Here is a 26,076-nt window from a genome sequence, read left to right as displayed (position 1 = left end):
CAACATTTCTGGTCACTCTTCAGCTGTCCTCTCCAACAAAGGCAAAAAGGCCCGAAACATAACTTAAAAGAGAAAGTACAACCATCATAGAGAATTATTTCCAAACTGAGGTACATGGAAAGTGGTCATTTGGTTGAGTTTGTGGAGAAACAAAGGTGAGATTTTTACCTGATAAGGCTTTTATATCTGAAATTATAGTCAGATATAAAATTTATCAAAATAAAATTATATGTATGTTAAAGTACAATATTTCTTCCAGGGAGGTAGCTCAGGTTATTTAAAGCAAAGAATGATTCTCTTAAATCTTATATAACGTATATGATTGTAGTTCATGTTCTTTGTTCGGACCAGCTCTCTTTAAACCTGTTGATGCCTCCGTTTGTGCTCAGCCAGGGAGGAAACATCAAACGCAGCTTCAGAGGTAACAGTTCAGGGTTAAGAGGGAAGTGGCAAGAGTCGAGGGATTAAAATGGAACAAGTCCGGAAGGGTCTGGGTGAGATCTTTATTTCGAGCCACGGAAAGAGAGCCTCTTCCTCTGGTGGCGCCAGTCCTCTGCAACTGTTCCATTTCCTCTTCCTCTTCCTCCTCCTCCATGTCATCTCCATGGCTCCATCCTCTCCTCTAGTGCTGCAGTTTATCCGTCAACACAGCTCATCTCTCGCTCAAATGCAAAAGACTAGTTATACTATGATATAGTGACAGGTTATTCTAAAACTTTATGATTAAAAGAAAAAACAGTCAAACATAAATGTCCTATTTGTGATGTAACCAAGTCCTTACATGAGAGTTTATTTTGCTTTCAATTTAGTCCTTTCTGCTCTTGATGATCCATCAATTTATGAAAGAAATAACTGGTGAATTAAACTGCTGTTGGTTGAGGACCAAGAAACACATATCTCCTGAATATTTCGACAACCCTTTAAAAAATGGTCTACAGAGTGAGGTTTAAGACTACACTTACATCAACCAAATTAGTCTGATCGTTTTATTCTAAACCCACCCAGAACCAAAGCTTTTGATAACTCTAATTTCAGATTTGGATTATAATAAATTTATATCAAACCTCTGCTCAATAAAAAAACATTTGAAATAATAACCTAAGCAGAAAATAGACCCTCCTGACAGTCAGTTAGAAGGTAGTCCGCGTGTTGCAGAGCTGGAAGGAAATGTGCACACGCTAAAGTTTCATAATGTGGTCGTTTGAAGTAAAATGAGGAAAGAGGTCTTTAAACATTAGCTTGCATTTACCACTCTCGTCTACTGTTCAGAGTGGACCAAGGAACATCTTTGAAGCTTTGTATTTGAAAATATATTGACTTTGGACCAGGCAAAACTGTTTTTTTCTTGCAGCCTTATGAAAACATTCATTGATAATCATATTGTTTGCTGTGAACTGTACTTTAAAAAGACCCGATTCAGGGAGCAGGTTTAACAAATGACCTAGTCAGTGTACAACAGAGTTCTTTTATATCACTGTGTTCATACATTGACGTTACAGATTATACAAATAAATCCACTTCCACATCTTTATAAATCACTTTTCTTTATTTAAATCAGCGTTAGGCAGTTATGCTATGAACAACACAGGAAAATAAAAACAGTGACAAAAAGAAAGACAATAAAACATGAGATCCAGTTAACATTAACTGCACTTGGCACTGGATAGGCGTTCATGGAAAGAAGGAAAATAATATACACATTTGTCATACTCAAAAATAGAAGTGCCTCCAGTAATCTTTAAGTCAACCGTTGGGAGTGAACACCGGATAACTTCTACATGGTCTCCGCAGAGTTTTAACTTCATGGAATACCGTTTTACTTCGCCGGTTTTGAGGTGCCCTGCTGGGCCCAGATTCAAATCTATCTTATAGACAACCCGGGACTGCCTCCGAGCTTTGGGTGCATCTGAAGGAATGCTATGGATTAGATGCTATGGCGATGTCATGGCCTGTAATATTGCTACACCAGCTCATAGCCGTTCAATCAGCTGACACAAAGAGAGGAGGCTGTCGCATGCGGAACAAATAGCATCACTCCCACCCGAACCCAACCCACATCCCATCATTGTCTAACCACCCGCAAAGACAAAAGTACCATCACACGCCCCTGATGTCAAGCTCTTTTCCTCTGTGTATTTGTCCCTTTATGAATCAACCATCAATTCTTCATAAAAACATGGAGGAACTTCTGTTGTAATGATACACTCCGTATTAACGATGGTAGTAGTGCACAGCAACAAAGTCAATGAAAAAAGTTAAAGAAAGACAGTTTAAGATATAAATCATACATCCAACAAAATAAGAAAAAAAGCAGAACAAAAACGTCGTCCCTCCCCCAGAAAAGAAAAGTCATGATATCGTTTATAAAATCGACATAAAAATGTGATCAATTCTCGCTGACCTGGAACAGATGCGGCCCGTGGCTGTTTGTTGTGGACCCTGATTGTGATTTTAAAGATGCTTACGAGAAAATTTGCATCAATTTATCCCCCCCCCCCCCCCGGAGGTTTATCTAAGGAAAGAAGCTTTTCACTGCAGTCACTGGGTTTAATTGCAGAATCTAACCCACAGCAAAACCTATGAGCAGGTAAATGTGCAGAGTTTGAACCACAGCACTCTGTGAAAAATAGACTCCTAAATACACCAGCAGGGCAGCATTAACCCTGTCATTTCCTAGTTTAAGTAAAGGAGGGGGTTCAGTGTGAAGGAGGAACTGGTTCTTGGGGGCTTGCAAGAGAAAGTGTGAGCCAATCCCAAACCAGGAGAGAAGAGAGAGGACAGAGGAGGAGAGCAGGGAGGTGGAGGCTTGATTTCCTCAGATGTTAGACGAGGATCAAGAGCCCAAGAGAAGAAGAGGGATAAATAGATATATACTCTGCGATGAGGGCAAGAGAGAAATATGTATATGCCATGTTTGTGTAGGTGTGTGTGTGTGTGTGTGTGTGTGTGTTCGTATATGTGTGTGTGTGTGTGTGTGTGTGTGTGTGTGTGTGTGTGTGTGTGTGTGTGTGGTCTGTCCGTTCAGTACTTTATCTGACGGTGACTCCAAGTTTTTCCAGCACACGGACTCCTTTCTCCTGGTACTCCTCCCGGGTCAGCCAGAAGTTGTCTTTGTCCTTCATGATGTCGGCAAGCACGGCTCCACCCAGGAACACCATGTGCTTTCGCCTGGGAGGATCCTCGATTCGAATCTTAAATTTCTAAGAGACAAGAGCACAAAGAGACATATTAGAGAACTCCATGTAACAAAGAAACATCACGCAGTCCAAGGCTCCGATATGATATATATATGTTTATATATGTTGTCAAAATGAACCTCAATTTACAGTTTCAGTCTGGACCACATGGATCAAAAATGGACTCTTCAAATTTCTGTAAAAACTAATTAAAGAAATGGACATAAAGAAAAAAATTAAATTAAAATTAAACCACATACAAGAATTTGAAACACCAGTTTCTCTCTCAATTTGAAAGCTCTATTTTTGGTGGTTATGACTTTACTGTAGAGAAAAGACAGTGGATCGAGTTGGAAAATCAGAGTGGGGAATGACGTATTGGGAGAGGCGCGACAGGCCGGTATTGAACCCGTGTCGCCTGCTTCAGTGAAGACAGCCTCTGTATATGGGACACGTTAACTAACCATTAAGGAACCAGCACCCCAACACCTGATTCTCCAAAATTAAGAATAATTTATTACTTTAAAAATCCACAGATCTATCCATTCAAATCAATTCTTCTTTCGTTTGTCTGTGCTGTAAGCAGGCTGTGAGGTCTCAATACTCACATCTTAACCAAATATGGCAAAAGACGCGATTTCTGTTTCTGTTTCGCTCGCTCGGAAACTTTCTCAAAGTAGTTGCAATAAACAAACAAATATTTAAATGATGCGAGCTACGAGTGAATGATATGTGTTGGGCTACAGTTGGATTGTTTTCTGGACAATAAGATCACTTGCAATAGCACAGGACTGGACTAGAGTGAAAGGTTTTAATGGAGCTTTTTTAGGACCTCTTCTGACAGCTTTCAATTCAACAGGTTTGTTGAGTATTTCAAATCAAAACTATTTGTGGATCCATCTGGATGATTTTTTTTTTCCACATCTTCTCCTGCATGATGTAAAAAAAAAAAAAAAAACACCTTCATTGCATATAGAGACTTTTATTTGAAATAAGTTTGTTTAAAGAGAAACTGAAGTCAGCTGCAGTTGTGGGCAGAAAAAGTGAAGCACATAATGAGTTATTTAACTTATGAGTCATCTGTAGACCTTTTGCTTACAGAAAGGCTCTGTGTAAAATAATCTGTCTTTGGGGACGCTGTCTTGGAAAATTTAATCAGTGAAAGTTTTCCATAATAAATAGTTATCATTTGGAGGTGAACCCTTCATATGGTGTTATTAAAGTCCCCTGTTTAAGTTAAATGAATGGCTTTTAATATAGCACCCCCTGGTGGCTGTCTGAATACACTGCAGCCTTATGAGGCATCAATGATAAACTTCAGCACGTATTCACAAAATTCAGAGAATCCTTTCAGGGAACACCTTAGGTAGCTTAAAAAAAATCCTACTAAGGAGTCCTGGCTTAAGAGTGATTCAAGAAACCTTCTCAGAGCAACTCTGAGCAAGGAAGTATCAGAAACTTTTATCTTAATGAGGAGGTGTAGTCGACCCATTTGCTTGGTATGATACTTTTTTGCAGAAGCCCTTGGTTGATCCAAACATTTGAGGAAAAAAAGAAGTGCGCTGTTATTGATAATGGGTAAAGAAGGCCAGTGAAATTGATTGGGCTCAATCATAGAATCTAGTCAGACATTGTGTAATAATAATTATAACCACTGTAGAATTAACGTCTCTGTTGAAAAAAATTGTAAGCCGTACTTTACAAAATGTTTGAAAACACATGGCCAGTAGTGCAACAGACTCTTCACATGCTGAGAGTTGCAACAGCATGTGAGAGCCTTTACTCAGTGATTAGATGCACCTGTGGAGTAAACCACATTTAGACTCGCCGTGCATGTCTCACTTTGCACTAAAGAAAGTCCATGATGGATTGAAATGCCTGCATAAATATTTTTTGTCTGTTCAGCCCAACTGTGGTTTAATAAAAATATTTTTCATTCATTGTTTGGAAAACATTTCTCCAACTTCTCCTCAGCCTGACAAACTTCTAAGCCTCTTAAAAGTCCTCCTCAATACTCCTAACAGTTTTTCACCTTAGGAGCTCTCTTAAAAGGCTAAGATGTTTTGTGAATAATTTTAAGTTTTTTCAGAGATCAGGTCCTAACTGTAAGGGGACATTCTTAGAAAATGTCTTGATTCTCAGGATTGTGTTACAAGAAGCAACTCTTTGTACTTAAGAATCTTTGTGAATACGACCCCAGATGTTTTGGAGACAGACAGTTTGTGTAGTGAATGCATATAATTCAAGATGTGTAATTTATTTTAATATGAACCGCCAGAGTCCGGGGTTTAACCTCATCAGGACAAAGGAGATACTGTCAGGTGTCAGTCATTGTTTACAACTGACTCAAATATGTTCCCTTTTTGGTCCTTTACTGCTCCCTCACATATGGGAAACCCCGCCCAGGCAAACTTAAACAAACCCAGAGAATCAGATGGAAACACTGATCCACATCAACTGAGAGGCCAGGTGCTGTAAAGTTAACTTTTGTCTCATCTAAATGTTCAAGAGACTCCAATATTTTTAAGGACAATATCTGTTGTAGGTTGGACAGTTTTCATAATCCCAGTCACACTGTAAACCACGTCTGCCCAGTTTTAGCTCACAGTCCTTCTTTAAAGCTTCTCACAGAGTCAAAAGAAGAGTTGTAAATGTTCATGTACTCACCGAAAGCTTGTCCACATCTCCCTTCAGCACACGCTCCAGGTACAGCTGCTTGAGTTCCCTCTCCAGCCGGGATGGCAGGCCCGGGTACATGGTGGATCCTCCTGACAGCACGATGTGTTTATAGAACTCAGGCCTGATGACGGGGAGACAGAAAGACATGAATCCTACAAGAAATGTTTCGTGTTTACTATGCGAAGGGCACATTTCTCCATTATTAACGCCACAAATGTTTAGAATTTACTTTATAGACACTGCACATTCAAGTATTTCAGTTTATTGAGGTGATATCTAAAATACAGATTGTTCAGCTCAAACAAGGCATAAATTATGACTGACTAGATTTCCAACATTACATTTTCTTGGAAATGTCCACTCTTTCTTACCCAAGGATCAATTTTTATTATTTCCATACGGCACAAGCAATATTGACTTTGATGTCTAAAACCTTATTTTGCATCATTGAGAGCTCAGCTGGCCAAAATACAAATCAATTTTGCACATTTCTCTCTGTTTCGAGTGCTTTTTAATGTTGAGTGTATATATTTGTGTGTGTGTGTGTGCTCAAGCTGAACTTTGGTTGGCCTCACCTGGTGTCTATGTCGGCTGCCTGGATGGTGTTGAAGAGGAGTTCGGCCACTCCGACGCCCTCCACATTGATGAGGTGGGGCTGAAACAGAGCCTCCGGGGCCTCAAAGCGCTCTCCTCCCACCTTGATCACACGACCATCTGGCAGCTGGAGATGTGTGGGAGGCAGGAGATGAAAAGAGAAGGAAAGAAGAAAATGTGACACACATGAAGAGGTAGGATTTAATGGATGACTCAACGGAGAGTCAGAAATCTATGCGCAATGTATGAAAGGACATTTCTCAATCAGCCTCTTGTGTTTGAAAATAAACGTCCAAGAAGGCCCGAAAGAAAGTTAAAGCCCGGAGAGAGTGGACTACAAACTGAGCAGAGTGTGTGTGTGTGTGTGTGTGTGTGTGTGTGTGTGTGTGTGTGTGTGTGTGTGTGTGTGTGTGTGTGTGTGTGTGTGTGTGTGTGTGTGTGTGTGTGTGTGTGTGTGTGTGTGTGTGTGTGTGTGTGTGTGTGTGTATAAAAAGGCTTCATTCAGCTGAGGGCAGTGAGAGGAAGTGAAGCCCAGCCACTGGCTGCGCAGGAAATGATGTAACGCCAAGTTCAGGGCCTGTTCGGCCACAGTTACATTGCCCTCCTTGTTTCGGCACACTCTTGCACACTAAACGATACTACTGCTTACACGTTCATACACCTACACACACACAGTCGCCTACACTAACCCAAACACTCATGGTCAGTGAGCTCTGAGACACAACATGTGCTCGCTAAGGCGTGCAGTAGCACAGACTTCAGGACCTGCTTTTAGATTCTGTGGTCCCCTCTATGGGGGAAAAAGGGCCTTGGAAAGAAAAGCAAGCTGGGTGGAGGAGCGCTGCAACCTCATATGTTTGAGTCCCAGAGAAAACAGTTAGTGACTTAATCAGCACTCCCCTGTCCTCAAGTTGCCAACAGAGCCAACAACTGGCACATGCTAGTCTACTTAGCTCAGCACAAACACAGATTTAGTTACCCTGTTAGTTTTGATTACTTTTAAATACTGCCACTTTTGAGAAACAAACCCTTTGGGAGGACTCTCTTTCTACAAAACTATTTTAAGCAGAAATGGGAAACGTGTGTGTGTGGTGTGTAAAAAAAAAAAAAAGTAGAATCCCCTGAGGGCTGGAAATATTTTGCTTTTTTTTTTATGTACAGATGGCTAAACTTAAAAGCAGCTTCTTAATGTGTCTAACTAAATAAAGAGGAGTAAATTAAATGTTGTTTTTTTTACCTTTTATTCCACAGTCGTAGTACAAAAATAAAATCATTCATTGCCCTCTGTATCCTCAAACCACATCACACAAGTTTAATTTTGAATTCATGAGTCTGATTTAGATAATTTCTCTTTTTCTGAGAAACCAGATGTTCTTATTTTAATCATTTGTAGCATATTTACATGAGCAGTGACATCAAACGTGGCAGGAAACAAGGGGACGGTCAGTGGGAAGAAATGACGTGTGCGGGAACCTTGATTGAACAAAGGATTGTTTAAATATTGGCGCTATCTATTATTGTCTCTAATTTATTTTTCCTCTACTGGTTTCAAACCGGAGACAATAATGCTCAGCCTGTCCAGGTGAGGGCAGCAACTTCATTTTAAGGCTGACTTCACGCTTGCTGAAAAATCTGTACACTGGATGAAAGACAATTACCAGATGATGAGCTCAGCAGCAGTTTAGTGAAACGATTGTAGAAAAGAAACTTCCTATTTGCTTATGTAGGTAGATTTATTTTATAAAACAACCTGTGCTCTGATGCAACACATGTTATTCATGTCTGTAAATCACATATCATTCTGGATTGAATTGGGTATTATTTTGTTACAATGGCCAATATCTACCGTGTATGATTCCACCAGCACGGTGGTCTCCAGCGCCAGCTTCTGCTCCTGCTCGATGTTGTAGCCAACGTAGCATAGTTTCTCCTTCATCATGCGCACCGTTTCGAAGTCTGCAGAGTGGTTGAAGGCGTAACCCCTCAACAACAACAACTGCAAAAGAGAAAGAAAGGGGACATGGGAATGGTAAAAAAAAAGAAGCAGAAGGGGTAAGTTACTTACTGGGACACCTTTATAGAGCTAATGGTAAAGCTACACCTTTGTATTCTCAAAATTAAAGAAGATATAATATGAACACGCCAAATTATTCTGGGATAGAATTACAACCTAACTCAAAGTTACTTAATTTTCTAAAGTTTGTAACACCTAACATTCATTAAAACAACAGTTAAACATTTTACTTTGGAGGTAATAGCACCAATAATCCTTAATCATGTGCAGATAATATCTGAAGAGCAGGCCACATGATGCTGTTACCTTGATGAGGTAGCGGGTGATGTCCCTGCCTGCGATGTCCAGGCGTCTTGTCAGGTGGGGCAGACTGAAACCCTCATACACTGGACAGATGTGTGTCACACCGTCACCTGAATCCACTACCACACCGGTCAGAAGGCCTAAAACACACACACCATCAGTTCTAGTTATAACAAATATAACTCTGGTACCAGCATCATCCTGATGGGATATGTCTAGAAGAGGTTTAGTATGAAAACTTTCAAAGAGAATGGCAAAATATAAACAAGTGCAAGTGTTTTGTTGAATGTGTGTCTACTTACCTTGGGCATACAGTGTCAGCACAGCTTGAATAGCAATGTAGACTCCTGCAAACTGGTAGGTTTCAAACATTACCTGAAAAAAAAAAAAGCCGGATAAATTTTTTTTAAAAAGTGACAGCCTTTGTTTTATTGGTAGAAACAAATACAGCACAAAAATAAATAACACATTATGAAGCTTAGCTAAATAGCACTTCTGCAACAACTTAAAATTAAATTTACGATAAGAACACTTAAAAAGTGGCATCAAAAAAAAAAAAAAAAAAACTACACGTTTTTTCCTAAAAAGTTAGGGTGTCTCACACTATCAAACGCAGACATCTATTGCTCTGCCTGGCAACAACCTGTACCCCGTGCATAGCTTATATATATCTCAGGTGTGCACGGTTTTAGGAACATACCATGTATATATACATATATATATATATATATATAGATAGATAGATAGATAGAGAGAGATTGACTTAGTGTACTGTAACATCCAATAGTGATGCACAGTACAAAATATTGTAAGACCCCTTTCAACAAATAAATCTGAATCAATTGACAGAAATCAATGCTAGCATACTTCAATAATTTTTTCGCGGTTCTTGGTGGGGTTCATGGGGGGCTCAGTCAGGAGGATCTTGCAGTTCCGAGAGTCGATGTTGAGCTTCTCCGTGCCGAAGGTGTAGTCCCACAGGTGCTTCATGTCATCCCAGTTCCTGACGATGCCGTTCTCCATGGGGTAGTTGACCTCCAGCATGGAGCGTAGCTCGCTGGCCTCATCCCCAACCATCAGGTCCTGGAGTGAGAGGTCAAAGAACAACAATATTTAGAAGCACTGCAGTGCAGTGAACCCACTGGATCATTCACTGTCACTGAGATTGGGGACGATCATTGAGTATCACTGTTGGGCAATATAGTTAGGCATTTTAACTTTCCCCCCTTGGCCTGCTGATCCCATAAAATCAGATCATCAAGTTATCCATCAGATGTTCTTGCATAAAGTATCATTGTGCTTTAAAACTCAGTTACCCAGCATGCACAACAAGCCATTATTTTCCATGCGACTACACGTGGAAACACTTGTGTTTCCCTCTAGCACCAGTAGACCACTAAGTTTAGCACCATTCAACTAGCTGCATGCAAGGCAGCCTTGCAATGTAAACAACGGCTGGGTTAGAGCTCAGTGTTAGCCACACAGTCAAGCATATCACGTTCCATTTGGAGACATCAAAAGACGACTGGAGGCAGCCTTTTTATTGGTTCATCCTGTGTGCTTTGGCATTAAACAAAGTACCAGTCAAAGGCTCTGCCTCCATGTGGTCTCCATAACAAAAAAAGTAAAAAGAAAAGCAGATGTGCTTCCGTCTCCAACTTTCAGCTGTTTGCCATCATGCATCCTTGAGTCTGGACACATCCTCTGCACTTGAAAAGGTGACTTGTAGGTAATAGGTAAAATGCTTAGAAGAGGAGATTTCTTATAACAAGTAGAGTGATTACAGTTAGAGCTGTGATTCATTAACACAACATTTATCATTTGGCAGCCAGCATTCTAGCTGCAGCTGAAATGTTCAGTTCTGTTAGCTTGGTGTTTGATTATTTCCGAAAATAGCAGCAGGATTTAGGGGAGGTGTAGCTGTCGGGATGAACCATCAGATCAGAGACTGTGAAAATGGAATCAGGCCAAAATCTCTTTTAGTACTCGCATCGATAGCAGCTGGCCTATGATTCATCACAGAACATTTCTGCAACACGTTCAGCCTGTGAAGAGGAGTGCAGTAAAGAAAGAGCTGTACATCTTTCTGACTCTCTGACACTCATTAGTCCAACAACACCTCAATCATCAAACTATGTGGGATGAAGAAGAATGAAAACATTTTGTCAGTGAAAGAGATGGAAGAAATCACATTAAAAATTTCAAACAAAGAGAAGTAGCCTTTGGTTAAGATCAAACCATGACATGACTCTTGGAGCAGGCAGGACTAGAATGCACACACCGACCTGAACTTACCATCTTCTGGGCATTCTACTTCATCGTGGGGGAATAAAACATGGAGGAAGAGGAAGGTAGATATTAAAATAAAAAGATGAGTAAAGAAAATAATTGGAAGAACAAGAGACAGAAAGAGAGATAGGCTTTGTGCTTAAATAGGAGGACTATTTCAGACATTTAGGTCTCTGCTGTGTAATCCACAGATCTTCACCCAAATGACAGCATCGTCTGAAAAGATATCTTAGTGGAGGGAGTGCCCTGGAGTTACTTTTGTTTCCACAAGGAGGAGCTCTAAAATAACCTGGTGAAACTGAAGCGCCTCATTAGTGATTTCCTGAAAAGATTCATCCTTAAAATCACAACTTTCAAGACCAAGAAACATTAATTTCAGGAGCAACAGGTGGACCAGCTCTTACCTTGATCTCAATGTTTCCAACTTTGGCCGTTGAGCGGATGATTGGCCTCCCAACAAGCGCAGGGAAGATGTGTTCTGGGAAGTTGGAGCCTGCATAGCCGCACTTGACAAACTAAAAGACACACACGAGAACCAGTTACCACAGAGGAAATACATTGAAATACTGATGAGGTTAACTTTGAAGTATAAGGAAGTCAACTTCACTGTCATCCGCTGATAACAGTGAGCTTTAATTGTGTGAGATAACAGAGTCTTTTTTTTTAATGATGATCTACAGCTTCAAAGAATAACTTACACATTTTATGTTAAAAAAAAAAGAAATTACACTGATTTTATCTTATCCAGGCACTAAAATCACAAAGCCTGTTTTTGGACAAATTATTGATGTCTTTAAAGGCTTTATATGCGATTTTTCACGCTTAAATGTAATAGAAATCAAGTATATCCTCTGAAATTAACTCTGTGAGTCATGACAGTTTGTTTATGTCGCCGGGACGGCAGGCAGACCCCTTGCGTATAAAAGTTGTTTAATTGAGGGTCTAGAGAAAAGAAGAATAACATACTGTACTCACTGCTTAACTGTGTTTCTAGATCACAGTCATTTCAGGTAAATTTACATAGTAAAGATCGTTAGCATTAGCATGCTAACACAACAATGCACCGTGAGTTGTTTTGGTTTCGTGCTCAAGGGCAACATCTGCTGGATGAAAAAAAAAAATATATATATATACACGCATATAAAGCCTTTGTGAAAATGTTTTAAAATCCCTCATATGATTAGGGTATGAGCTGGGCTTAATTAATTAAGTTCTATGAGATCTATATAAATAGTGAGAGAGTATTTTTCAGAAAATTTACAGTCACTGAGAAACTCCTCGGTGCTGCATGGACAGAAAGACAAAGCAGGTCAAGGCCCTTACTGTTCAATGCATTCGGCTAAAACAGTTACAAGAGCTCAGACAATTACAGTCACTGAACTGTAAGACTGTTTTTAAGAGCAGGAAAAAAATGCACCAAAGCATTATTGGGGAATTATGAGTGCTGAGACAACAGCCAAAAAAGCTAGTGACGAAACTAGTGAGGATTCTTTACTCCATCATGATATACATTTACTTTAACAAATAATCAATTAATAATATACTCTACAGAATGGAACAACACAACTCCTACACACCCACAGAAACGTCTTCAAATTGCTTCATTTATCCAACTAACAGAAAAGCGGCAAATCCCAACGTTCAGGAAGCTTTCACTTGCAAATGTCCGACATGTTTGTGTGAAAAATTACTGATTTAAAAGATGAATTAATTACAGGAGTCTAACCTTTTGTTCAACCCGCCAGTGTAAATGGATAAACTAAAAAAATATCCACTAAGTACAGATTGTATTTCTTATTTGAATATTTGATTTTAGTATTTGTATATTTCTGATATTAGGCATCTACAGGCTTGCTCCAACAATATTTCGTTGTACTTGTACAATGACAATAAACATATCTTATCTTATTCAACAATCAAAGTAAACTTTGCAAAGAGAATGTGTCGATGTTGGGCTGTTTCCCCTGGGAATTTGCATAAAAAAGATTTGTAAGAGTAACAGGTGAGGCCAAACCCCCTGTGTGGAGAAATGCCACTCAAATCAGCTGCAGCTTGATTGATCATCTCACAGAACTAGTTCACCTCCTATTGTGTCTTTTGGAAGAGGATTGTAAAGTTTAACAGCAGACTGAGTTGTCCTCCTTTTAGAATAGAATAGAATTACTTTATTGATCCCAAACTGGGAAATTGTGGCGTTACAGCAGCAGGTTATCCAAACACACAATATGAGCAAAAAACACAATGTTAGCAAATCTAAACACAATATAATATTAAATACAAAGTAAATAAGCACTAAAAATATCTAAACTAAGAATGTGAATATATACAACCAGGATTTGACTATGTGCAAAAACAGAGTTGTAAATTAAATATGAAATATTAAATGTAAATGTGCAAAATATAAATAATACATTTTGTTTTTCAACGGCATGTATTTGCAGGTGTACAAAGCAAATCTGCACTGTCAGATATATCAGTAGACTTGGATGTGAAACAGTATGTGTGTATATATAAAGGCTTTAAAAAAAAAAATCGAGCGACCTGTGGTTGTGGTTAACTTTTTTTTTTCTTATTTCCTCTTGACTTCTCAATTCAACCCTGACAGGAGGCAGTTTTTCTTCTTTCTTCTTGAAATAGTCCTCTCTCAAGAAAGCCTTATTAGTCATGCTGAGACAACATCCTCTTTGACTGCTGACAAGGTCCAGAAAGAAAGACCTAAAAGACTTGCAATGTCTAGCCCCTGAACATAAACACTTGACTAACACTTTTTATAACTACTTAATGCATCTGGGTACACAGTACGAGATTTCTGATTGTATAAAAAAGGCTGGTTAAGGATGCATGCATGTGTGTGTGTGTGTGTGTGTATGCAAAACCATTAAAATGCACTGAATCCGCTTGTAAGGTGACATAAAAACAGATTCCTCAATCAACCTGACAAGTCCTAGATAACATTAACATAAACTAGCCGACGGCAATTTTCATTACAATACTTAAATCGCAAACATATGCAGTACGGAAATGAATTAAATGTAATTTCCGCATTGTTTGCAAATGAAATCACAGAAATGAGCGACGCGGACAGCAGAGCTAAAACCACACAGCTGTTTGGTGAGTTCAGAAGCCTAGCAGGCTAACTAGTTAGCAGACACAGCTAAGTAACCATTGGTTAATAATGAGCTGTTGTTGCTCTGACTTATTTCATTATGGATACGCCGTTGTGTTAGATATAGTCAGAGTCAGGTGTTCAACCTCTATTCCCGCAATTACACACTCCACATGTGCTGTTTCCATGTCAAGTCTGATTGAATGAAAATTAGCTCGCTAACAGTGTTAGCTAGCTACCCAACCCAGTTTAGGGCTCGCTCGCTGGCTCAGACGCTGACAGCCTCACTTCCTGTTTCAGCAAAAAAATCGTTCGACATAAACGACACCGTTTGAAGAAAGCCACGGTTTATAATAGTGTGTCAGAGCAAAAGCAGTGAACTCACCCCGGTCCCATTGTCACAGACCACCACTTTCCTTCCCTGGCTGTCCATTATGTAAAAGCCCCAGTTGCCGCTGAACCTTCCTCAACTTTCTTCAGCAAGCCGGAAGGAAGACACACCAACCCGGGCGAGAGGGGAGGAAGGGAAGGGTGCTCATCCGGTGTGCGTGTGTGTGTGTGCGTGTGTGTGTGACAGAGCACTTCAGATGACAGTCACTTCACTCAAAAAATAAATGCACAACTTCAAAGTCTTTATTTTACAAGCTCAAAGTTATCTAATGTTGCACAATATGCAACGCGTACAAAAAGAGTTATGTCTCTTCGTTTTGAGGTTTAAATGTCATTTCTTGCCCCAATAACAATCTGGATCATCATCATAACTTATAAATGAGTCTAAAAAAAAATCCTTATTTATGATTTTGAAAAGATACATTTTTGGTTAATCTTTTTTTTTTTTTTAAATGTAATTATTTGTTGATTATGCATTTTTATTTTGTAGGTGGTTATTTATATTAATGACACAACTGCAGGTTTAAAGTTCTTCAAATGGGCAGAGAGTGATCAATAAATGCAACAAGATGTACAGAAAGATTATGTGTAGCAAAATCATGACTGACTACTAAATTACCATAAATGTAAAGAAGGTTTTTTTTTTTTGCAGAGTCAATGTATCTCTCAAAGGTTGTTGCAAGATAAAAGTGGAATCAAAAGTCGAGTAACCAGCTTTGATGGCCGAGTAGCAGCATAAGATTAAAAAAAAAAAAAAAGAAGGGAAGAACCCTTTTAAATAACCTTTAAAAGAAAACAACCAAACACTTTTCAAAAACATCCAAAAGGTAACTTCTCTCGGTCACCTTTAGTACTTAAACCTTTTATAATAAGCTGACTTCTTTTATAAAAACAATAAATAATCAAACATAATTTACGGCGGGGAGCTTGATTTAAGATTCTATAGTTTGAGTGTGAGTTAGTTAAAACCTAAACATACTTTAACAATTACCTATTATTATTATTATTAATAATGAACATTGTACAGTGCACACAAACAATAGTAAAACTGCAGAACAGTTTCTGTGCATTTGAAACATTAATGTACATTTGAATTTAAGCAAGGACCTGGTACAGAGAGAGAATTTAATGGCCAGTAGGTGGAGTATTTTGACCAAAGCAGGATCAGCACTCTGTTTGTGAGTCCATAATTCCTTGCTTCCAAAAGAAGTGTTTATGTACTGTTTAAATATAGTTTAAGTGCAAACATCACACTTCACTGTAATTCAGGTGAACAGCACTCTTTGGGTACGAGCACGGCTGGGAACATGAGGACCTTGGCCCGCATGAAAGACAGGTTAGGCAGTCCAGAGAGCACCCTGTTGGCCTCCTCACTCAGCTCTTCATCCTTCTGAGGTTTCCTAAAAAACAGACACACAAATTATATTCAGAGATTAAGGTACACAGAAAAGACAATGACATTTTTAATTATTTAAAAAAACAAAAAAACAATACTATGATAATAACATATGCATATGTTGACCTGACTAAAGTGGTAGTTTTCTCTGCAGCTGACATCAGGCGATTGAAAGTGTCCTCCATGTGGATTATGGTAATGCTGGTTTCCAGTTTGCTGATGGTCAACTCATACAGCTCACGGTCAACTCCTTCACATATAAGTGTATACACCAAACACACATATCAAAGAGACAATGAGAGTAGAGGACTTACACGCCCACAATATTAGCTAAATTTAGCATCAGTCTATTTTTATCACAAAGGATGCAACGCTGTTTTCTTAAATCATAGACCTGATAAATGACACAAAATTTGCATTTCTACACAATCACACGCTGACCTGGAGGAGGACTGTTGCTACCGCTGCTGCTGTTAAGGGACGTACTCTCCTCCTCAGGACCAAAATAATCCAGGTTGAGTGCAGAGCAGTCTATGCTAACAAGAGGACACAGAGGCTGAGGTTTGTTGTGGGCTGAGGAGGGACAGGGAGACTTGATTTCTTATTCATAAAAGGAGAATGAGCATCTACTTATCACATGTGATGTTTTCTCCTTTTACTGAGGCAGTGATGAGACACACACAGCACAGAAAACTCAGGAGCATAATGCAAAGCTGCTGTTATTAAACTTCATATATCATTTATATCTGAATTAAGAGGGCCTAATTCACAGTATTCATTCTGATGCAAATTAGGTGATATTTAAGGATATCACAAAGTCTGACATGATAATAATTTAACTTGATTCAACCCTCTGCATAAAATAAGTATTTTTTAAACCAATTTTCAACAGAACAATTTTACAAACAGTTAGGATACATCTAATTCTAAGAAAGGAGGAATCAATCCCACGTTTGAAGATATTGTGTCTGCTGATACAGCAACAAGTTCAACATGTATCTGTTATAATGTAAAAATGTTACATTCAGTATTATGAAGTTAGAAAAACTGTAAGGACTGAAAAGGCCAGATTGTATTTTTAAACTGTTCTTTATCATTGGAATAAAACAATACTCAAACTTTGCATTAAAGCACAGAGAAAAGTAATACAGCCTTCAACAAGAGAAATAAACGGAGGAGGAAAGATTCAAAACAAAGCCGAGAGGATCAACTGGTTTATTTGAGTATTTACAAGGATTTCAAACTAGTCTTAATTGCAGTGCATTCAATCTGGATTTGAGCAGTACATCTGAAGAAATAAAGAAACACTTTTGTCAACAAACTATAGGTCCAGAGAATCTCACCATTTGAAACAAAAAAAAATACTTCTTTTTTTTTTAAAGAATTGCTGGTATAAAGGCACAACTCATCATGAAATACTGTAATTGCAGTTACAGAAGACTTGTGGAAACACTGTTGGTTTGTAATGAAATGCTCAAAAGCAGATTTTCTTTCTTTCATTTCTTTTTACTTCAATGCTTAGGAAATAAAACCTCTTTTATCATATTGAGCATGCTCATACAGTGTATGCTTCAGTGGACGGCGCTTTGAAAAGTAAAAAAAAGGTATAAATAAGTCAAATAAGTGACAGCAGTCGGCAAATCTGCTGCCTTCTCTCTGCTCTGCTCACTTTAAATCTTCAAATCATGTCGCAGAGGAAGACAAAACTCAAAGACAGATGTCATATGAACATGTGAAAAAATAACATTATGGAATTTATATAACTGACTAAAACTAATGCTTTAATGCATTAGTGGTCACTTGCACAATTAAGAAATGAGGGACTTTTGAGTCTTTTGCTTTGTTCCTACAGTAAATACTGTGACTGTGTTTAAGATTTTGGCTTAAAATACTCTGCCCTCTGCTGGGCATACATTTCTATTACAACACTTGACTGTTGTAAATGTGTAGTAATTGTTTTCTTGATCTTGTCTGATCCCTAAATAGCTGACTTTTTTTAGGTGATTCAAACTGAACAAACCGATCTTGGCAAAGATGAGTATTCGCTTTAAATTAGTATTTATTCCAAACCTAGGAGGGAAGGTGCTTGTATTAAATATAAGTATTAATATTGTCTTAACTTGTAGACCCAGCTCATCTCGGTGTCTTTAAGAAACTACAGGTAAAGCTTCTGATCTCTGACAAACAGTGCGTCGGTCTGCATGCTCCAAACCATAACTACAAATGTATTAATCAATCACAGTTATCTTTATGAGCAATTAATACACTACAGTGTTTCTCCCTTAAAATAAATGAATGATACTTTAGTGTCAGATCTCACACTTCATTAAATTACAATAGCTGTAAAAAACTACTGCACCAGATGTGACTGTTTTAAACAAATATATATGTTTTTTGTTTTCCTGATTAGAGAATGACTGTTTACTGTGTTGGTTTCTTCTGATCTCTCTTTTCTAACTTGTGTCTAACATAACTGAGGGAAACATGAAACCCTTTGCATGTAAATATAAACTATTAATACCTTTTAAAACAAGGACATGTAAGGGTTAAAAAAAAAAAAGATGATGCCGTCAGATCTTTAGGATAACTTTAGCTGAATAATACATTCATGCACTTGGCAAACGTTTGACTTAAGTATTAACACTGCACGAGTTTGGCGTCCACAGTAATAAATTAAACTAAAAGCTCCTTTAGATAAACATATATATTCAATCAACAAAGCACATATTGTTGCTCTGCTTCTTGTGTTGACAAATATTTGGTTCAGCGTTTGGTGCTTTGAAAATCTGACATGAATTTGGCATTAACAACCGATTTCTTTTGTTAGCACAACTTTAATATCAGAATGATTCATAGTAACAGTATGCACGTTTTTTAGTAGTCTGCACATAAGTTTTTTAGAAGTCTTTACCACTATCCGTTTTTACCACATTAACATGACCACACGGTTACCTCGTAACAAGTGGAACTGATAGATTTTGAGATAAAGAGGGAACAATAGGTAAACATGAGACACTAGATTAGCTGAAGGAGGGAGAGTTCAGCGTTTCCCCTGTTTATCCTCTGTGACCAGCGGGGGAAAAGATCTGTTTGGCTGTCTAACTTTGAGTCCAGGTTTGGGTATGAGGAATTTTTTACATCATTAAATGTTTCTTTTTTTCAGAGAAATTTATATGAAATTACTTGTTGTTTTTTATGAGAGGGAACTCATTTATATCAGACGTAATTGAGGGGAAACAAAGCTTTAAAAAAAAAGAAGCACAACATGCCATAAAGGAACTGAGGAGTCGTCCAGATGAGTCAAGAGCAAACTCTAAAGAGATTTTAAAGAATTTTTGGCTAATAAGAAGAAGCCACATAGGGGATGGCTGAGACTGAAGTCTATTTCCAACCCCAGAAGTGAGGGGCTCGGCGAGGGGACGTACCATCCTGAGAGCTGCTAAGGCCACGCCTGCTCCAGTCCAACTGGCTGGAGGGAAGCTCCTCCTTCACAGAGAGAAGAAAACTGAATAAATCAGCAACTGAATACAACAGCTTTGTTTGTGATTGGTTGAATACATGTTTTTTTTTTTTTAAATATCTAGTAGCTGCAGCATGAATTATCTCATGTTTTAAACATTTGAAAGCTTTAATTTGTCAAATAAAATGAACTTATTTACCAGCACTGAATCTGTTGAGGGGTGTGATGTGATCCGAGGCCCTGGAGATGTCCGTGTTGTGACCACCATGTGTCCAGGAGAACAGACGGCTGGCGCAGAGTCTTTGGTTGGCTCCAGCATTCCCTGATGAGTGACAAGGGGGGAACAATTCTAAACAATTCTAAACAAAAGGTTTGTAGCATGGATTGTCATTGATAACAGCAGCTGAGTAAAATATACAGCAAATGGAAACCTGTAATCCTACACCATGACAATGCTTCTTCTTCCAATAAGACCAAATTCATTTACTTCAATCTAACAATTGGCTCACCAGGCTGGATGCAAAAGCAGGGACGGCCACTGGCCTCTTCTTCATCCCCATGTACACCTTTCAAAAGGCAAACACCAACAAATGTATTTATTTTCATTTTTATATACTTTATTCATCCCCTAGAGGAAATATAGGTTTACACTCTTCTCATACACACAGGCCCAAAATACACACAGGCCCAAAATACACACAGGCCCAAAATACACACATGCACAAACAGGATTTGTGGACATGCATTAATGGAGAGATGTCAGAGTGGGGCTGCTACACAGAGAGCGCGCTAGAGCTGGTGGGGGGGGTTTGGTGCTTTGCTCAAGGGCACCTCGGCAAATACAGCAACCAGACCAACCTCCATACTTCGGTCCGTACTTGAATTGGCGACCCTCTGGTTCCCAACCTAAGTCCCTACAGACTGAGCTATTGCAGTTCTGTTTAACAATGGTGTTAAACAGAAGTGAGTTCAATGTAAAAAAAACATCAAATCTAGATATTACAGCGTTGCTAAGAGAATAAACACTCCTGTGTCATCTTGAGCATACTCATACAGTGTATGCTTCAGTTCACAGATGTTGTAAATGAAAAAGGTAGGTGAAAAAAATAGGTGACAGCAGTCTGAACATCTGCTGCCTTCTGCTCTGTCAGTGTTACATTTTCTATTTAAATCTTTGAAATAAGTGTTAGAAAGACATGGCAATTACTTCCCAAATACAGAATAAAGCAAAGACAGATGCTATTGAAACATATGCAAAAATGACATTAAGAAATACTTGTTGTAACAGAAGTCAAACTCATCTTTTAAATGAGTTAGTGGCTGATAACACATAAAATAAACTGACTTTAATGTAAAAAAAAAAAAAAAAGAAAAAGAAAAGAAAGAAAAAGGCATGTCTATAGATGTTACAGGGGATTATAGAAGTCTGTTTAGGATGTATTTAAGGACTTTTTAAGGAGCCATTTGGAAAGACATTGTTACTTGAGGTGTCCATGTTAATGTTATCTAATACATGTTGCATTTTAAGATTTTGTTGTTTCATTTATACAATGAAGGTTTACATGGTCTATAGATGTTTTTGGTGTCTTTGTGTTCTTCTAGTCCATCTTACATCTGCAGACCACACTGGAATAAATAATGTTAATGTAACTCATGTAAAAACTGAATAATTTGCTGTCTCACAATCAACAGAACGTTACAACTTGTGAGCTTATTTTGCTCTATGTTCATTAGGAATATACCAACGGTGAAGGATTTCCTCTGGCTTTCAATTGGTCAGTTACTTGTGAAGATGCTTTTGGGCTTGCTGATATCTGCTGTTTTAATGTTATTATCATGTTTTGTCAAACTCACAATGTTCCTTGTGTCCACACCGAGGCACCGGAGCAGAGTCGTGTTTGTGTGGGAACCTCCCCACTGAAACTGGAGGCCAACTGCACTGTGGAGGTCAGGATGTTGCCACCACATCCCCCCCTGAGTCCTGCGTAAGAGTGAGGAAATACCTAAAGAGCTTTAAGGTGTATTCAGACGCAGTACAAACAAAAAGGGGACAAGGGAAAATACAAGTGGAACTGTGAAACATCTGAAATGCCAAGGATGGCCATATAACGTACAAAAAAAATCCAGGTAGATTTAGTCACTGAACCTAACACTGGGTTTGTTTTTGTTGCTCCTTCATGAGTCACTTGTGCAGACCATGTTTTGTTGCAAATTTCTTCCAGCTATCGTGAATTTCTAAGAAGTCATCCTCACCACTGAGATCTTGAACAGTGAGGCTGTGTCTCCTCCTCCTCACTCTCTGGGGAGTGAAGCAGAGCACCAAGGCCGAGCACCTCGACCTCACCTTCCACAGCTGGGACCTCCATCTCTGGGAAACTGGCAAGCAGGAGCTGCTGGACACGGCCGGACAGTGACTTCTAGCAAGAATTAAGAGAATATGGTGAGTTCTTACCGGCCTGTTAAGTTTATTATGGTATGCATTTTGAAATACTGTGTGATATGTAAAAACAACAGATCAGGGTTGTAACAAAACCACAATTTTAAAATTAGACAGGATACTAATCAAATCCAACAATACCAGTTTTGATACCAAAGCAACACAATACTGGGTCATTACTTGTTTTGAAATACCAAATATTGCAAGCAAACTCCTGCCAGCTATCTACACTGTCACACTGTCTCCTTAATAAAAATGTTTTTGCTCCTTTATCTTGGTCTTGGTATCTGATGTATATTCTGTTAATCATTTGTTGTTTGCTCTATGTGTGAAAATGTTGAGCCGCTGTCTTGGCCAGGACTCCCTTGTAAAAAAAGATTGTATATCTCAAAGGGAATATTACTTTTGTGGACTTTAGAAAGTTCTCCCTCTTCCACACGTGGCAACCTTTGGTTCAAAATATGCCTGAAAATCTGTTTGTCTTTTAAAAAGCTTTGGTACTTTCAATTGATCATAACAATGACAGAGATTGTGTCATTTTAAAACACATGGTACTGAAAACTTTAAAAGTACTGATCATTTTGAGAACCTTTCAATAGACGGCCCCTTGTCAATAATAACATATATCCTCTGTGAGCACCAATTGACTTAAAAAACAACCACAACAACAATAAAGCCAGTTTTCAGGGAAAACATGTCCCACCTGACAGCTGTTCCTCCTGGTTTCTCCATTCTGGCCCTCCCTGCCTTGCTCCTCCTCTATGCTCCCATCAAACTCTAGGGTGTTGACTTTCTCTTGGGACCGGCTCAAAATTGTTCCCTCCTCTGGGTTCTTGAAATCTGCCCACGCCTCCTCCCCAGCCTCCAGCGTGGGTGCTGAGCAAAAATCTGCAAAGCTGTCACTCGGTGGGAGGTTTCCCAGAATCTGCAACCCTGCATCAGCTGTTTGGACTCTTCCTTGGTCCCTGCGGTGCTCAAACCCACTGTCTTTAAAGTCTGCACATTTGTTTTCCGAGTGAGATCCAGAATGTGAGGTAGCAGAAGTTTCCTGAGTCGCAGATTGGTTGAAATAATAAGAACCCTTTCCTGTGATAGACTCTCTAAGATCAGCAGTGTTGTTATTTACAAAAGGGTCTGAATGCTGGAAGTTTTCAAGTTCTTCCTCATCATCAGTCTGGTCCCAGTCGGTCTGTTCCTCTGGTGAACCAAGAGATGAAACATTTGGTTCCAAGTCAACAGAAGGACCTTCAAACGACCAATCATCGTAGAGGGAGACGTCTGAAGCGGACTCACACCCACTGAATGTTTCGGTGACAGTATGAATTCTCTTCTCTTGATCCTCTCCGTCTTTACCTGATTCTCCATCCTTCTGCATCCCTCTGGTCTCCTGGTCTCCAGGATCACCTATGTCCTCCTCTCCGGAAAGAGGCTGTTCAGATGGAAAATCCAAAGCTGCTGCAGCAGCTTCCTGAGGTTGTTGTTGGTCCTGAGATGATTGCACACATGCTGCATCTCTTTTCTCACAGTGCTGGAAAGTGCAAATGTTTTCTTTTGCCTTGGATTTACAATAAGATCTGGGCTCTGACTCCATAATGACCTCCTTATCTGGATCACAGATTTTTTCAGCTAAGCTGTTGGAAAAGTTTTTCTCATCTATTCCAACTAAGGGAGTAAAACCACAGCACCAGGGATGAGCAGCCTGCTCTGTAAACACGGTGAAATCAGCAAAGCCTGTTTCCTCCCTGGGAGAGAATGCATCCACTGCAGAGGCTGCAGAGTTGTGGTCTCTTTCTGAGTACCCATTTGTGAGGTGCAAAGGTGACTTAGCATCACAGTTCTGCTCTTCCGTGTTATTATGGCCCTTGCTGGACCCTGAGGTCCCAGTAAAAGTGGGTTGAGATTGTCCTACTGGGCGGCTACAGCTGCAGTGGGGTTGGTGGGTGGCTGGTTTCATGCTGGGAAAAGAATATCTGAGGCTGGATGGTGGACCAGAAGAATCAACAAAGCCAGGGGGAGAGCAGGACGCCCCTAAAGAGAATCCCCCAAAATCTCCAAACTCGTCCTCCTCTGATCCCGCTTCACCATCATCATCATCCAGTGGAGGAGGGGAGGAGGAGTACAGGGGCATGATGTGTGGCTCCATGGGTTCTCCTGTTGGGATCTGAAGGCCTCATGCACCTAGAAGAGCAGAGTAAGACAGAAGAAAGAGGAGCATCAACAATCAATTCATTTTTGTGAATGAGCAAAACGTTTTCGTGTGTTGATATGGGTATGTACTCAGCACAATATTGTCAATCTTTTCAATCCTCAAATGTAATTAATAAACAAGAGCTCCAACATAGCAGATTTTTTTTCCATTCCAAATAGTTTAGGGCATGAGGTCAAAGATAACTTAGTAGCTAAGACAGGCGAGCACAACACTGGGAAAAGATCTCAGGATTGAATAGTCTGCGTGTCATAGGCTATTTCCTGGTTTATAGTTAAGGCACATTTAATTGTCTTGTTTTGGTTGAAACATTCAACAGACCGTAGTGGAAATAGAGGAAGCTGCAAAGTAAACACATGGGTCGTTCCGCATGTAAAATCTCACCTTTAAAACACAATTTCACTTTGTCGTATCCCCTTTTATTGTCTCAAAGGGTCAAATTCTAATATTTATCTGAGGAACCACAGCCTGCCCCCCCATTCCTGTACTTATCCTGTTGTGGAAAAAAAAAAAAAAAAAGTGTCCAGTCAGTAAACTGATAGAGAAACTTTATCCGCAGCTTTGTACTGCTTAGATAACAAGTTCACAGCAGCCACTTCACGGTCATGGATAAGTGTCTGCATAAAACTATCCACACTAATACACAAGTTTCATAAGAAAATCAACAAGCTGCATTAAATCAAATAGTTTTTTTTGTTTGTTTTTTGTTTACAAAACAGGTTATTTAATCGTATTGTTTGACTTAAACAGGCAAAACAAGCCCTGATGCCTTGATGCCATTTTCTCCTGTCTATTATTGTCAGACAAGACAGACAGGTGTGTTTCCATGACATAAACAGCTGAATATAACGGGAGATAAGCAGAACTTGTTGATAAAACCTGAACACTTGTTTACCTAACGATGTATTGGAAGTAAAACTAGGTAGTCGTAAATCATTACCAGGGCGTCAGGGTTTAATATGAGGTGAGAAACCCACATCTCATCCCGCTGCGTTCATACCTCACAGTGACTGATTAGCTTACATGACCAGCAGCTAGCTCGTACAGCCAGTGCCTAGCTTAACGGCAGCTTTCGTAAAAAAAAAAAATATGAATAAAAAAGGCTGACATGCTACGTAAACTGGACAAACAGCGAGATGGCAATATAAAGTTATAGTTTTTTTTATTTACCTACACTTTGTCGTCTCTTTACTTCTTGTCTGTCAGTGCCGCAGCCTTGCTCTCCATCCTCTGTCATCATTCTCTCCAAGTATTTAATGGGACAGGAAAAAAAAATCAAGAGGTATCACTTCGTCCCGTTTTTCATATCCTGTAATTACGTACCAAGAAGAGCATTTGGGAGCGTCCATTTTGCATTTACTAGAAAGCTTCTTCTGAATAGACAATCTTTGATGTTAAGCGCGTTGGTGTAATAGCACCATCTGCTGGGGAGACCTCAGAATTAAAAATACTTGATCAATTCTCAATTCCTGGGGGAAAATAGAGCTCTGATGATACTTTTTCTGCTTACTTTGTTCTGCTTCTTTACTGTTATGACTTGGATTTTGTTAACAGTTAACCAGAGTGCCATCAAAGCTCTGTACTCGTGTTGAAAAACACTAAAGCTACCATAATATGGTAATATCTGGTTGTATTTCTGTGCAAAAATAACCTGGAATGCAAAAATGTACTACTAATATACTGGGATAAATAAAGAAATATACCAGCATAACTTACCTTTTTTATATTCACAGAGCTTTTTTTTAATATTAGAACAATGATATACTTTTTTTTGTTCAAGTTCAAGTTACTAAAGTAATTTATGTTTCAGTGTTTTTTATTACTTTCTTGGGTACTACTGAGAGAAGCATTACATGTCCTTACATTTGTGCCAAAAAAGGTAAAGCATTCGAACCAACCTATATGCAGTAGCATTTGGATACATAACGAACCGAATGTCGTGTTTTGGAATCTTGACGTGCAGTGTTTATGATGTATGTAGGTTTAATAAAGGGTACATAAGGAATTAATGTGGCTGCCTGGATTT

General features: G+C 39.1%; 2 protein-coding genes across 6 annotated transcripts; both read right to left on the bottom strand.

Moving 5' to 3' along the window:
* Positions 1–1,527: 1,527 nt before the first annotated feature.
* On the bottom strand, positions 1,528–14,702 carry LOC109987803 (actin related protein 2). Of its 2 annotated transcripts, XM_065959195.1 has the most exons (10): positions 14,547–14,702; positions 11,460–11,570; positions 11,062–11,076; positions 9,634–9,849; positions 9,069–9,141; positions 8,770–8,906; positions 8,296–8,445; positions 6,431–6,576; positions 5,844–5,976; positions 1,528–3,200 (listed from the first exon to the last, which is right to left on the bottom strand). In XM_065959195.1, exons 1-10 carry the CDS (start codon positions 14,592–14,594, stop codon positions 3,030–3,032), a joined length of 1,200 nt encoding a protein of 399 aa, XP_065815267.1. In that variant the 5' UTR covers positions 14,595–14,702; the 3' UTR covers positions 1,528–3,029. The 2 variants fall into 2 exon arrangements, with proteins under 2 accessions (XP_065815267.1, XP_020494689.1); XM_020639033.3 differs by lacking the exon at positions 11,062–11,076 and having other exon boundaries at positions 14,547–14,701.
* Positions 14,703–14,780: 78 nt separating this feature from the next.
* aftphb (aftiphilin b) lies at positions 14,781–25,413 on the bottom strand. Of its 4 annotated transcripts, XM_065959194.1 has the most exons (10): positions 25,221–25,413; positions 22,548–24,022; positions 21,661–21,824; positions 21,262–21,418; positions 19,917–19,973; positions 19,607–19,729; positions 19,373–19,433; positions 16,389–16,478; positions 16,074–16,197; positions 14,781–15,951 (listed from the first exon to the last, which is right to left on the bottom strand). In XM_065959194.1, the coding sequence occupies exons 2-10, from the start codon at positions 23,985–23,987 to the stop codon at positions 15,807–15,809; spliced, it is 2,361 nt and encodes a 786-aa protein (XP_065815266.1). In that variant the 5' UTR covers positions 23,988–24,022; positions 25,221–25,413; the 3' UTR covers positions 14,781–15,806. The 4 variants fall into 4 exon arrangements, with proteins under 4 accessions (XP_065815266.1, XP_020494688.2, XP_020494687.2 ...); XM_020639032.3 differs by lacking the exons at positions 14,781–15,951; positions 16,074–16,197; positions 16,389–16,478 and having other exon boundaries at positions 17,149–19,433; positions 21,262–21,388; positions 25,221–25,321; XM_020639031.3 differs by lacking the exons at positions 14,781–15,951; positions 16,074–16,197; positions 16,389–16,478 and having other exon boundaries at positions 17,149–19,433; positions 21,661–21,821; positions 25,221–25,321.
* Between the last annotated feature and the right edge of the window lie 663 nt (positions 25,414–26,076).

This window comes from Labrus bergylta, chromosome 10 (assembly GCF_963930695.1).
Source record: "Labrus bergylta chromosome 10, fLabBer1.1, whole genome shotgun sequence".
Taxonomy (NCBI): Eukaryota; Metazoa; Chordata; class Actinopteri; order Labriformes; family Labridae; genus Labrus; species Labrus bergylta.
This window is presented reverse-complemented; position numbering and strand designations above follow the sequence as displayed.